We start from the raw sequence: 15,335 nt of genomic DNA, 5'->3' as shown, positions 1-15,335 counted from the left end.
CAGCACTTTCACAGCATCATCTTTCAGGATTTGAAATAGCTCAACTGGAATTCCATCACCTCCACTAGCTTTGTTCATAGTGATGCTTTCTAAGGCCCACTTGACTTCACATTCCAGGATGTCTGGCTCTAGGTGAGTGATCACACCATCATGATTATCTGGGTCATAAAGATCTTTTTTGTACAGTTCTTCTGTGTATTCTTGCCACCTCTTCTTAATATCTTCTGCTTCTCTTAGGTCCATACCATTTCTATCCTTTATCGAGCCCATCTTTGCATGACCATTCAGGTATGACCTAAATCAAATCCCTTATCACTATACAGTGGAAGTGACAAATAGATTTAAGGGACTAGATCTGATAGTGTGCCTGATGTACTATGGATGGAGGTTCGTGACATTGTACTGGAGACAGGAATCAAGACCATCCCCAAGAAAAAGAAATGCAAAATAGCAAAATGACTGTCTGAGGAGGCCTTACAAATAGCTGTGAAAAGAATGGGAAGCTAAAAGCAAAGGAGAAAAGGAAAGATATTCCTATCTGAATGCAGAGTTCTGAAGAATAGCAAGGAGAGATAAGAAAGCCTTTGTCAGTGATCAATGCAAAAAAATAGAGGAAAGCAATAGAATGGGAAAGACTAGAGATCTCTTCAGGAAAATTAGAGATACCAAGGGAGCATTTCATGCAAAGATGGGCTCAATAAAGGAGAGAAATGGTAGGGACCTAACAGAAGCAGAAGATATTAAGAAGAGGTGGCAAGAATACACAGAAGAGCTGTACAAAAAAGATCTTCACTACCCAGATAATCACAATGGTGTGATCACTCACCTAGAGCCAGACATCCTGTTTGTGAAGTCAAGTGGGCCTTAGGAAGCATCACTATGAACAAAGCTAGTGGAGGTGATGGAATTCCAGTTGAGCTATTTCAAATCCTGAAAGATGATGCTGTGAAAGTGCTGCACTCAATATGCCAGCAAATCTGGAAAACTCAGCAGTGGCCACAGGACTGGAAAAGGTCAGTTTTCATTCCAATCCCAAAGAAAGGCAATGCCAAAGAATGCTCAAACTACTGCACAATTGCACTCATCTCACATGCTAGTAAAGTAATGCTTAAAATTCTCCAAGTGAGGCTTCAGCAATATGTGAAGCATGACCTTCCAGATGGTCATGCTGGTTTTAGAAAAGGCAGAGGAACCAGCAATCAAATTACCAACATCTGCTGGATCATGGAAAAAGGAAGAGAGTTCTAGAAAAACATCTATTTCTGCTTTATTGACTATGCCAAAGCTTTTGACTGTGTGGATCACAATAAACTGTGGAAAATTCTGAAAGAGATGGGAATACCAGACCACCTGATCTGCCTCTTGAGAAATGTGTATGCAGGTCAGGAAGCAACAGTTAGAATTGGACATGGAACAACAGACTGGTTCCAAATAGGAAAAGGAGTACATCAAGGCTGTATATTGTCACCTGCTTATTTAACTTATATGCAGAGTACATCATGAGAAACACTGGGCTGGAGGAAGCACAAGCTGGAATCAAGATTTCTGGGGGAAATATCAATACGCTCAGATATGCAGATGACACCACCCTTATGGCAGAAAGTGAAGAACTAAAGAGCCGCTTGATGAAAGTGAAAGAGGAGAGTGAAAAAGTTGGCTTAAAGCTCAACATTCAGAAAATGAAGATCATGGCATCTGGTCCAATCACTTCATGGGAAATAGATGGGGAAACAGTGGAAACAGTGTCAGACTTTATTTTTCTGAGCTCCAAAATCACTGCAAATGATGATTGCAGCCATGAAATTAAAAGACTCCTGGGAAGGAAAGTTATGACCAACCTAGACAGCATATAAAAAAGCAGAGACATTACTTTACCAACAAAGGTCCGTCTAGTCAAGGCTATGGTTTTTCCAGTGATCATTTGTGGATGTGAGAGTTGGACTATAAAGAAACTGAGCACCAAAGAATTGATGCTTTTGAACTGTGGTGTTGGAGAAGACTCTTGAGAGTCCCTTGGACTGCAAGGAGATCCAACCAGTCCATCCTAAAGGAGATCAGTCCTGGGTGTTCACTGGAAGGACTGATGTTGAAGCTGAAACTCCAGTATTTTGGCCACTGATACGAAGAGCTGACTCATTGGAAAAGACTCTGATGCTGGGAAAGATTGAGGGCAGGAGGAGAAGCGGACGACAGAGGATGAAATGGTTAAATAGCATCATCAACTCAATGGATGTGGGTTTGGGTGGACTCCGGGAGTTGATGGACAGGGAGGCCTGGTGTGCTGCATTTCATGGGGTCACAATTTATCCCTTCCCCTACCTTTCCCCTTTGGCAACCACAAGGTTGTTTTCAAAGTAGATGAATCTGTTTCTGTTTTATAAATAAGTTCATTTGTATCATTTTTTAGATACCACATGTAAGTGATATCAGATGATATCTGTTTTTTCTCTGATTTACTTCACTTAGTATGATAATCTCTAGGTCTATCCATGTTGCTACAAATGGCATTATTTCATTCTTTTTTGTTACTGAGTAATATTCCTTTATATGTATGTATCACATCTTCCTTATTCATTTCTCTGTTGGTGGACATTTAGGTTGCTTCTATATCTTGGCTACTGTAAATAGTGCTGCAATGAAAACTGGAGTACATGTATCTTTTCAAATTGTGGTTTTCTTCAGATATATGCCCAGGAGTGAGATTGCTGGATCATATATTTTCAATTTTTTAAAGAACTGTTCTCCACAGTGACTGTACACTTTTCATTTCCACCAATGATGTGGGAGGTTTCTGTTTCCCCATACCTTCTGCAGCATTTATCATTTGTAGACTTTTTGATGATTGCCATTTCAACTGGTGTGAGATGATACCTCATTGTAGTTTTGATTTGCATGTCTCTAATAATTAGCAATGTTGTGCATCTTTTCATGTGCTTTTTGGTAATCTATATGTCTTCTTTTCATACTATTCATGGGGTTCTCGGTCCCATCACTTCATGGGAAATAGATGGAGAAACATTGGAAACAGGGTCAGACTTTATTTTTCTGGGCTCCAAAATCACTACAGATGGTGACTCCAGCCATGAAATTAAAAGACGCTTACTCCTGGGAAGGAAAGTTATGACCAACCTAGATAGCATATTCAAAAGCAGAGACATTACTTTGCCAACAAAGGTTCGTCTAGTCAAGGCTATGGTTTTTCCTGTGGTCATGTATGGATGTGAGAGTTGGACTGTGAAGAAGGCTGAGTGCCAAAGAATTGATGCTTTTGAACTGTGGTGTTGGAGAAGACTCTTGGGAGTCCCTTGGACTGCAAGGAGATCCAACCAGTCCATTCTGAAGGAGATCAGCTCTGGGATTTCTTTGGAAGGAATGATGCTAAAGCTGAAACTCCAGTACTTTGGCCACCTCATGTGAAGAGTTGACTCATTGGAAAAGACTTGGATGCTGGGAGGGATTGGGGGCAAGAGGAGAAGGGGATGAAAGAGGATGAGATGGCTGGATGGCATCACTGACTCGATGGACGTGAGTCTGAATGAACTCCGGGAGTTGGTGATGGACAGGGAGGCCTGGCATGCTGTGATTCATGGGGTTGCAAAGAGTTGGACACAACTGAATGACTGATCTGATCTGATCTGATGGGGTTTTCAAGGCAAGAATATAGGAGTGGTTTGCCATTCCCTATTCACTGGAAGGACTGATGCTGAAGCTGAAGCTCCAATACTTTGGTCACTTGATGCAAAGAGCTGACTCACTGGAAATGACCCTGATGCTGGGAAAGATCGAGGGTGGAGGAAAAGGGGATGACAGAGGATGAGATGTGTGGATAGCATCCCTGATTCAGTGGACATGAGTTTGAACAAACTCCAGGAGATACTGAAGGACAGGGAAGACTGGTGTGCTGTAGTCCATGGGGTTGCAAAGAGTTAGATAACAACTTAGCGACTGAACAACAACAACAAATGTCTTCTTTGAAGAAATGTCTATTTAGATCTGCCCATCAGAGAAGGCAATGGCACCCCACTTCAGTACTCTTACCTGGAGAATCCCAGGGATAGGGGAGCCTGCCTGGCTTCCATCTGTGGGATCGCACAGAGTCAGACATGACTGAAGCAACTTAGCAGCAGCATTTTTTGATTGGTTTGATTTTAGTATTGAGCTATATGAGATGTTCTTTTATTTTGGAGATTAATCCCTTGTCAGTCACTTCATTTATACATATTTTCTGCTGTTCTGTGGGTTGTCTTTTTGTTTGTTTGTTTGTTTTTTAATAGATTAAAGACCTAAACGTAAGACCAGATACTATAAAACTCTTAGAAGGAAACGTAGGCAGAACACTCTTTGACATAAATCACAGCAGTATCTTTTTGGATCCACCTCCTAGAGTAATGAAGATTAAAGGAAAAATAAACAAGTGGGACTGAAACTTAAAAGCTTTGGACAGCAAAGGAAACCATATACCAAATGAAAAGCTTTGTTTTCACAGAGGTCAATTAACAATATCTCAATCCTTTAACAAATGAGAAAACAATTGCTTATAAGATTACCAAATACTCCAGCATGTACCATACCATATAAGACATAATAATTTGAACAAAGATAGATAATAATTTAAATATAAAATAATGCTGAAATAAAGTTTTTAAGTTGTTTTGATTAAATTCAGTTATTTAGTGAAAGAGAACTAGAAAAATTCCTGTATCCATTCATATTCTTTGTATTCAATTGTATAGATCAGGCATTGAGAAACTTTTTCTGTAAAAGGCCAGATAGTAAATACTAGACTTTCTGAGCTAAAAGGCAAAATCAATGATGCTATGTAGGAACTTAGGAACTTATATAACAAATAAGAAAATAAATTTCCACATCTTTTATTCAAAAAATAAAAATGAAGTTAAAAAAATAATGATAAAGAACAACTTTGTTTTTGTAATTCAGATTTACTAGTGAGAAGGAAATTTTATTCAGAGGATAACATTTTGCCAAAGTGGAATTCAAGGTTAATGTTCCCTATCATCAGATTTATTGCAAATGTTCATTAGGAAAAAAAAAATTTAGCTCGGAAGCCAAAAAAAACAAGTAGAAGACCAGATTGGGCCCACAGGCCCTAGTGGACTACCACTGGCATAGAAAATTCTTACGATAATATGGGTTCAATCAGTTCAACAAATCCTTTTGCTTTCTTTACAATCCCTAAATTAAAGACTTCCCACTAGAAGGCAAACTGTGTGTCTATTCACCGATGCATAGCAAATGCCTAGAACAGAACCTGGCACATAGGAGGCCCTCAGTATAGATTTCTTTCACAAAAAAATTAAGTAATATACATAAAATATCTATTTTGCATATAAATATTTGGACTAAGTAGAAAGTAACTCTTAGAGTCAAGATTCTGGGAGCCTAGGGTGAAAAAGACCAAGGAACTCTACTTCACTTTCTTCTTGCATTCTATTTGTTTGTTCACTAGTAATAGTGACTGATCTACTTAAGTGATAGCACATTCAATGTCTGAAGAAAACTTAATGGAAGGAAATCTTAAAGAAAGGATGCGTGTGTATGTGTGTTAGTCTCTCAGCATGTCCAACTCTTTGCGAGCCCAAAGACTGTAGCCCACCAGGCTCCTCTGCCCATGGGATTCTCAAGGCAAAAATATTGGAGTGGGTTGCCATTTCCTTCTCCAGGGGATCTTCCTGACCCAGAGATTGAAGCCAGGTCTCCCACATTGCAGTCAGATTTTTTACCATCTGAGCCAGCAGGGAAGCCCTAAAGTGGGGGTAACTCAGTGCATTTCTTTATTTCTGAAATTAACACACAACCCTTTGAATTTGGTAGCATCACAATCGTGATTCAGAGAAAATTAATTTAAAGATTATTATGCTAAAACACTAACCACAAAATGCTATTTAACACACAAATCTAGCTTTGACCCCATTAATAGAGGCTACAAGCTTCCTACCATAATTATTCCCACAACTTTCTATTCATATTTTATCAATGGAAAAGGAGGAGACCAACACATGCCTCGAGAACAAACAGAATTTCTAGAGTCAGAGACAGTTTTAATTATTTTTCTAACTTAATCCCTTGATTTTAAATGTGACAACATGGAGAAAGAGTAGGTGATTTGCCAGTGTCTCATGCAAATCAATGGGAAGCTATGATTAGAACCAGTTCTTGGTTCTCAACACTGTACTGTCATGAAAGACGAGTTATAAAGAAAAAGTAAATTACATTCCATCAGCTATCAAGTTATAGACATAGTTCAGACAAGGATTTAGGACAGCCCTTATTTTCATGATTAATTCAATCCATAGAAAGATAAAATACAATGATTCCAGCAAATACTAACACAAAAATTTGTGCCAGTAGTGTTGTCTGTGCTACACTCAATGCACTAATAATCAGAACTTGATTAATTTTGATGAAACACTTGGTTGGGAGCACGGTGCAGATGATAATTTCAAGAGAACAGACTGGGCAGCATTCGGGAACCAACTTGATTATGGAGGCGATAAGGCTATCCAAATATTTGTTCCTTGTCCCATCTGTCCCCTCAAGGACTACATTGCAAATGAGAGCAAGAAGGCCAAGTTCACATACCACATAGTTAGTTATAACTATTCCTATCACACCAAGTATATAACAGGTTATAACCACTAATATGATAAAATTAGGATGCATTAGAATGAATGCTGTTTAATCACATAGTTTTGTAGAGTTAATATGTTTTACATGTGTCTGACTTGAACCCCTCAGAATAATATCCTAAAGTGGGCAGGTGTGGTAGATTGGTTGCATAAATAGACTAAATTCCTCATCTCTTCAGGCATCCAGGTCCCTGGGCCACACGATGTTGCTATTCTTCTAATAGACTGAGTCTGTGTCCTAGCACTTTAATTCTGCAGTCACACATATGACTTTCTTTGGCCAATAGCATATTAGCTAATCTGATATTTGCAGAATCTTGAAAAGGTGTTTACACATTTCCATTTTATTTTTTACTCTGCCATGGCCATGATGGCACATCTAGGCTAGCCTACAAGAGCAAGAGTCAGCACACTTTTTCTGTAAAAGACCAGATAAGTAAATCTTTTTGGTTTTGTTGGCCACATGGCCTCTAGTGTCACTATTCAACTACTCAAAGCTGCCATTGTGGCCTAAAAGTAGCTACAAAAAAATATGGAAATGAATGAGCACAATTGCATTCCAATGAACACATTTATGGAAATATTTATAATAATGTTTGTTATTTATAGAAACAACCCATGGACTGGATTTGGCCAATGAGCCATAGTTTGCTGACCCCCACACTAGAAGATGAGATACATACAGTAGAGTTCAGTAACCCTAGTTGAGATCATTTAGAATCAGCCAAGCTCCAGCCAATACCTCTCTCCAGCCAGGTAAACGAGAGAGTCAGACACATGGCCAGGAAAACTACTCAGCCAACTTGTAGCTCACAGAAGACACAAGAGCAAACTCGGCCAACGTCAGTCGAACCCTGCAAAATCATTTGCAAAGCCCCTGAGTCATGGATGATTTGTTATGCAGAATTATTATGGCCAAAGATTATTAATACCATAGGTAAAGGCTTAATTATGCCATTTTAGAATTAAAGATGGGATTTAAGGAAGTTAAATATCTTGGTCATTATCTTAGGCAGCCAGAAAGTGTCAGAGTCAAGATTCAAATATAAGTGCTTTCAAATCCAATGTTCTATTCACTATATAAAACTGCTTCAATTCTTTACTTTTCTCTTTATTTTAGATGGTTTTGTTTATATAGCGATGCAGATATAGATGGGCTTTCCCTGGTGTCTCAGTGGCAAAGAATCCGCCTGCCAATACAGGAGAGGTAGGAGACACCGGTTTGATCCCTGGGTTGGGAAGATCCCCTGGAGGAGGAAATGGCAACCCACTCCAGTATTCTTGCCTGGAAAATTCCATAGACAAAGGAGCCTGGCAGGCTACAATCCATGGGGTTGCAAAAGAGTCAGACACAACTGAGTGACTAAACAAAAGCAACAAATAGATATAGATATGTAATGTGAGTGAAACTCGCTTAGCCGTGTCCGACACTTTGCGACCCCATGAATTGCAGCCCGCCACGCTCCTCTGTCCATGGAATTCTCCAGGCAAGAATATTGGAGTCGGTTGCCATTTCTTTCTCCACAGATATGTATAATTTAGGGTAAAAGATGAAGGATTTTAGACAGCTCTGACTCCACTAACTCCCCTTTTAGCTATAAAAAATCATGTCACCCAGGCTTAACATTTAGACAATTTTCTTTAAATTGCTAACGCAGATCTCTTCATGATGTACCCTAGTCTATTTCATCCTGGTTCTTATTTTCCGGAACTCCAGTAAGGAGGAAATAACTTAGATGGCTCCTCTTGCACGCAGCTCCTACCTCTCCATTTTACTGCTTCCGTTTTATGCAGGGCTGTCAGGGCTTTCTGAATTAAATGTGACTTAGGGCCTGCGCTTGCTGACTGAGGAGGCTCATAGGTCCTATAGCTCATCCACAATCTCGTACTTGAGCTGTCAAGCATGAGAGATTGGTGCCAAATTCAAGCCAACATAGCCCCTTCCCAGTAGTCTGCCTTTGACAACCCCTCCTTGTCAAATCCAACAGTTTACATAGGATGTATGGTGAATAAAGTGCTCTGAAAGATACGAATGTAGAGGTGGTGCTTCCACTGATCGCGGGAACACCTATCAGCTTCCCACAGGGCTGACATTTCAGGCTGGCAGGGGGGAGATGATCATAGGATTTTTGTGCTGCTGTTTCTAAATGGATTGTAGAGACTTTCAAGGCAAATTGCCTACTTCTCACCAACTGCCTCCAAGAAGACTCAGTGTGAAGCAACTTTGCAACTCAAAAAAAACAAAAAAAAAAATTGGGGGGCAGGGGCGGGGGTAGTTATAAAGGAGAAGCCTCAGGTGAATGGTTTCTAGAACTTAGGTTATCCTGGATTCCCTAGGCTTGACATGAAAGTTGAATGCTTTGGGCACCAGAATTGCTATTCCCTTCTTCTCAATGTCTAGAGAAATATCTGGCCTTGGAATCACTGAATGTTACACCGAGCTGTTAGCAGTGCTTAGGTGTTGCTTGCAGGAATGTGCCATCGCTCAGTTGTGTCCAACTCTTTGTACAGCCCACCAGACTCCTCTGTCCATGGGATTTCTCAGGCAAGAATACTAGAGTGGACTGCCATTTCCTACTTCAAGGGTTCTTCCCAACCCAGAAACTGAACCCACATTTCCTTCACTGGCAGGCAGACTCTTTGCCACTGAACCACCTATGTGTTTCTTGAGGTTCCCCTAAAAAATAGGAATCAGAAGTTGTACATTAGACCTTTGATGATTAACCACTTAGGCCAGCACAGCATAGATAAGGGCAGTTGCTCACTTTCAGGTCAAGAAGACCCAAGAGGTAGACTCTGACTTTTAGTGTGGTGCAAAGAGAACTATTTCACTCGGAAGAAGGATTAGACAGCCAAGGAAACAGACAAAAAGAAGAATGCAAAGATAAGTGTTGACTGTACTTAAGTGCCCACAATGGTGAGGAATTTGTGTCTTTAGACTTGGTCTTTCAATCCCACTCACAAGACTGGCCCAGGTGTGGAGATGAATGTGTGGTACTGTAGCCAATGGACTGTGAATATTTTTAGTACCACTCATGACATCATCTTTATGAAATGGATCTATGTATGAGAAGATCCATTTGAAATGGATGTATCAGATTGCCTAATCTTATGCCATTGAATATTTGACTCATCCATCTTTGGTCTAAATCCATACTCACCAGACCACACAAACCTTTTTTTTTTTTTGCCACATAAGCCTACTTACAATATGCAGAGCACTGGGTCATAGAGTAACTTTGGTACCTTTGGCAATGCTCCCCCAGAAAAATTCAACAGGTTATTTCTGATCATAATTTAGTTTCCAAAGCAGCTTAACCACAATGCCAGAATGGACTAATCCCTGGGTTTCAGACCACTTGATCATGAGGAAGTTACAAGACTGAGTTTCTATGAATTCTTTGCTTTTATGACTTACACTCAAGTTTCATTTATGAGCCTACCTCTCAGGGCCTAGTCACATTGATACCCTGATAGAGTAATGAGTTTTCAAAACAGAGGGACTCACCCACTTGGCATTGATTAGATAAGGTTTGCTCAGTCTTTTGAAACCAGAGAGCCCTTTAATATATATAAAATTCTGATGTCCCACAACCTGCTTTCAACATGTCCAAGCCAAAGAAGAACGTCATAGAGGTAGATGTCGCCACCTGCTAAGAAGATTCTACTCTATATACTACATGAAATAACCATAGGGAATATGTCCTAAATAACATAGATTATATATATCTTGTGTGTGTAGATGCTAGCTGTAGAGATTCTGATAAAACCTGCCCCATCCTCCAGCCCCATTTGAGAGTCACTCACCCTCTCCCTTAAAACTCCCATCACTATAAGAATTACAGATAAATACCTTCTGATTTCTGCAGAAAGATCTTCACTTACTTATTGCAGAGTTTGTTTAGGGTCTGTAACAAGACACCAAGGTGTGAGTGAAGGGATTGGTGAAATTTGAAAAAGTAACTTGTTACCTAATTACTAAGTATATCCATAATGGTTAATTTAATACTGGTGATGGTGGTGGTATAATATTAACTGTGTGTGTCTGTGTGGAGTCCAAGAATGGGGTATGTGAATACAGATGTGTATGTCCATGTACATGAATCAAAATATATATACAAAGATAAAGAAACACAATTGTTGCTTTCAAAGAGTTCTAATTAAGTGGTAGAAACGTGAGCATGTTCATCACATCCCTCACAGGTTAACAGTGTTAATACAGCTGTGCAATCTCTTCTCCACCTCTGTCCCATCACAAGGCAAAGCCATTTATGGCACAGACTCCACCAACCCCCCCCCCCCGCCAACAGAGCCCAGTGTGTTGTATGATCAGGTGGGGATTCTTTGGTGCAGGGATCACTGAACCAGTAAATATTCTTACCTTTCATCCACTCTCTCCCATTATAAGTTTCACTAATAAATTCTCCAACACCTACAGCTTCTCTTCTGAGTGAATATACAGTTAGAAACCACTTTAAATTCAGACTTGGTAATGGAAGTCAGTAATCTCTAGACATTTTCATTTCTTCTTAGGCATGTTCTGGACATATACATAGTTCTTATATCTCTCCGAATATGTAACTTAAATGTCCTTTCTTTTCCTGATAGTCATTAAGTAATGGCTATCAAGTATTAGCAGCTGAGTGCGTACCCATTACAATAACCACAGCGCATTCTGATGCTACTCTGAGAAGCAATACCAGGGAAGCAGAAAATTTATTAAAACAATTATAGAAGTGATGATGGTTAAACAAGTAACTCACATAGAACTCAGCTAACTCAATCTTTGTGCTTGATAGATTACCCAAAAATTTACATATGGAGGACACTTTATTGTTTAGAATGTCCTTTCTTCATATGTTTCATGTACATAGATCATTTCATCTTAAAAACTCTCAAAAGTATAAGGGAACTATATACTGGACAGGGTAATAGGCTACCCAGATCCAGAGGGTTGGGTGTGTGCATGTGTGTGTAATAGGCTACCCAGGTCCAGAGGGTTGGGTGTGTGCATGTGTGTGTAATAGGCTACCCAGATCCAGAGGGTTGGGTGTGTGCATGTGTGTGTGCATGTGTGTGTGCTTATGCAGGTGGAGATAATCCTTAAATTTTGAACTTTTCACTTCTGAATTCATGGTCTTTCCCATTATTTACAGCACAAAGCTTTCCTGATATGCAAAGCTGCTTTTAACATTAGGAAAAGAAGTAAAATGAAACTTGTACCGAACGCTCATGGTCAATTGTCCAAAGCATTTTATGAACTTAAGAGCTGCTCAAATTATGAAACTTATACTATAACACAGTAACTTTTCTTTTGTGTGGTAAACCTAAATGAACAATTATGAGAGCCACTATAAGCACTATTTAAGAAATACGTATTTAGAATTAAGGTCAATCAAGAGATATAAAAACTAATAATATAAATGTCAAGTATAATAAAAATATCATTTTAAATGCTCATCATTTATTAAAAAGGTTTAAGTACACATAATTCCATTTAAGATGAAAAAATCTAAATGTGTATAGATGTATACAGTGTTTTATAGGCTTGTAAACATTCATGTTTTATGATTATATATTTTTATACGGAAACAAAACTGAGCATTTTTGATGCTAAATCCATTGGGTAAAAGTTTATAGGAAGACAGGATTTGCACAGTCTCAATTTATCACCCAAATATGATTATAAAGTTAAAAAGATAGCTTTACAATGGATAAATCTGGTCAATACTACCTAACTAAATTGATCACCACTAATGGGACAAACTGACATATGTCTATTAATGTACTGTAATCTGAAGAACACATTACCAAAAATGTTTAATCTGAATCCAAGAATGAGAAAATAATAGACAAAATCAAATCAGATTAAGGATCACTCTGTAAAACCAGCCTCAAACTCATCAAAAATGCTAGTGTCATAAAAGACAAAAAAAAGAAAGAAAAAAAAAAGAACTCATCCATCTTATTGAAAAGTAAATAGAAATGATAACAAAAAGCAGTGTAAGGTCCTTGTCTGATTCCTAGATCAAAAATAAAACTTATAAAGGACATGATTGGGAAAATTAGGGAAACTTTAAATATGAACTATGTATGTTAAATATATATGTTAAAATGGGCTTCCCTGGTGGCTCAGCCGATAAACAATCTGCCTGCAATGTGGGAGACCTGGGTTCGATCCCTGGTTTGGGAAGATCCCCTGGAGAAGGGAACGGCTATCCACTCTAGTATTCTCGCCTAGAGAATTTCATGGACTATATAGTCCACGGGGTCACAGAGTCAGACACAACTGAGCAACTTTCACTACTCACCATATATGTTAAATAATACTATTGTATTAGAGTTATATTTCTTTTTTAAATTGGAGTATAATTGCTTTAAAGTGTCTCATTAGTTTCTGCTGTTCAGAGTGAATCAGCTATATGTATACATAAATATCCCCTTCCTCTTGGACCTCCCTCCCACCCCCATCCCATCCATCTAGGTCATCACAGAGCACCAAGTGAGATCTCTATTTCTTCCCTGCAAATGGGTTCATCTATACCATCTTAGTTAAATTTCTTTGGTGTGATGATATGGTTATTTGGAGACTGTTTTGTACATAGAAGATACATGTTAAAGTATTTAGAGTGAAGTGTCTTACAAGCAGCTCACTTTCAAAATGGTTGGATGGCATCACTGACTCAGTGGACAGGAGTCTGAGCAAACTCCCAGAGATAGTGAAGGACAGGGAAGCCTGATGTGCTACAGTCCATGGGGCCAAAAAGAGTCAGACACGACTTAGCAATTGAACTCAATGGACAGGAATTTGAGCAAACTCCCAGAGATAGTGAAGGACAGGGAAGCCTGGTGTGCTACAGTCCATGGGGCCAAAGAGAGTCAGACATGACTTAGCAATTGAACAACTTTCAAATTGTTCAGAAAAAACATTGAATGATGGAACTAAAGCAAATATGGCGAAACGTTAACAAGTGGTAAATCTAGGTGAAACATATATAAAAGTTCATGGTACTACTTTTCTGTAGCTTGAAACTTTTGTAAATATTTTGAGAAAAATAAAACTAAATGAAATTATCCTCTGAATTCTTTATTTCATATACCCATTTCATCAGCACTGAAATACAGGTTTAACATACCTGTACTTACTCTTTTTAAAGATCTAAAATATGACATGTTGAACAAATGTTACAAATTATAATCAAAATTTATGACAAAGTACTTTATGAATAAGACAAAGGAATTAAAAATTATGTTAAATGTCCTGTGTAAATACAAAATAAGAATAAAGGCTATTGGTGGCATTAATATGCAGATTGGGTTTTCTCTATCTTAATTTCTCTGCTTCCCTCCCGCTTAAAATCATAAAAGGATTCATTATAAATTGGAAGTACAGAATTTTTAGAAAATCATTGGATGATGGGTTGTATGATTCTCTTTACAGGTACAGTTTACTCTTCAGCAATCTGTAAGCCATTGAAAGTGTAACTCCATAGCCAATGAAAAAAGCCAAAGCGCGATTCGGCTGGGGAAGGGGTGTCAAATACGCAATCGTGTGGTAGATTCGTGCTCCGACAAAGAGTCTGAAGTGCAGGATGGCTGTAGAGAGGTCTGGACCACTCAAGGAATACAGAAGGCCAATACCAAGAAATGGCACGATGTTTTCAAGGTCATTCAAGTGGGCTCTGTGGAAAAAAAGATGACTTGTAAAACTCTAATTTCAAAATCAGCAGAAATATATTCACTTTCCCCTCTCTTCTGAAACTAAATAGAAGTGTTAATGGATCTTCAACATGCAAAGTAAGATTCATTTTATTTCTCTCAAATTCCCTTGCTTCCCTATCCACTTGGCTGTTATTTAGAATGACTCATTATTCTGTTTATTTTCAGTGTATCTCAATATATAAGAAAGAAGGCTTTTTGCACTTCCAAGAATATCAAAAGTGCGTCTACATAATAAAACTCCCATCATTTTTATACATATAAAATATTTTTTTCTTCTGAGGTCTGTACAACAGCAATTCAAGATTCCTCTTATAAAAATTCTTCTTCCCAAAAGCAGAAAATCCTTTGGGTTAGTATCGTTCTTAAGACTCCCCTCACTTGTGCTAGGATGCAAAATGGTCACTGATACCACCCTTGCCCACTCACCCAAGCCACTAGGTTACCAGAAATCAATTTACCAATCTTAATATCAAGAATTCCATTTTCTCCACATACAGATTACAGAATATATAACTAGCCTTTCAAACATGGGAAAAATGTCAGCCAACCTATCCTAAAATTACAAAAGGAATTAGTTAGTAGTGATGGGGCAAAATATACACAAACATGATAGACAATAATAAAGGGAAAGTCATGCATCCTAGATCTGAATTTCATACCACAGCTAGAAAACAGAAAGCATGGCTTAGACACAACTTTTTCTCCAATTCATGGCACCTCTGGCTACGATCGTGAACACAAGACACGTCAATTACTGACAGGATTGTTTTTTAATATAAAGTGTGTATTTATAAAAAATATATATATTTATAAATATATTTATAAAGTACTTAATTCTCAAATCTGGTAACCCTGTTCTAGTTTCCACAGTTAAAAACTTCTTAAGAATCTAGACTATAAATTGAGATTTTGATAGAACTTGTAAGCTATTGATCAGATCAGATCAGTCACTCAGTCATGTCCGAC

General features: G+C 38.4%; 1 protein-coding gene across 1 annotated transcript in view; it reads right to left on the bottom strand.

Annotated features, from left to right (window-relative positions):
* Positions 1-13,714: 13,714 nt before the first annotated feature.
* Positions 13,715-15,335, bottom strand: part of MGST1 (microsomal glutathione S-transferase 1) — a 23,130-nt gene continuing 21,509 nt past the window's right edge. The window contains exon 4 of the mRNA XM_010858746.1: positions 13,715-14,329. Coding sequence (XP_010857048.1) covers positions 14,083-14,329 — 247 coding nt within the window. The 3' untranslated portion in view covers positions 13,715-14,082. The remainder of the gene's footprint in view (positions 14,330-15,335) is intronic.

Source organism: Bison bison, unplaced genomic scaffold (genome assembly GCF_000754665.1).
Source record: "Bison bison bison isolate TAMUID 2011002044 unplaced genomic scaffold, Bison_UMD1.0 scf7180017864390, whole genome shotgun sequence".
NCBI lineage: Eukaryota > Metazoa > Chordata > Mammalia > Artiodactyla > Bovidae > Bison > Bison bison.
This window is presented reverse-complemented; position numbering and strand designations above follow the sequence as displayed.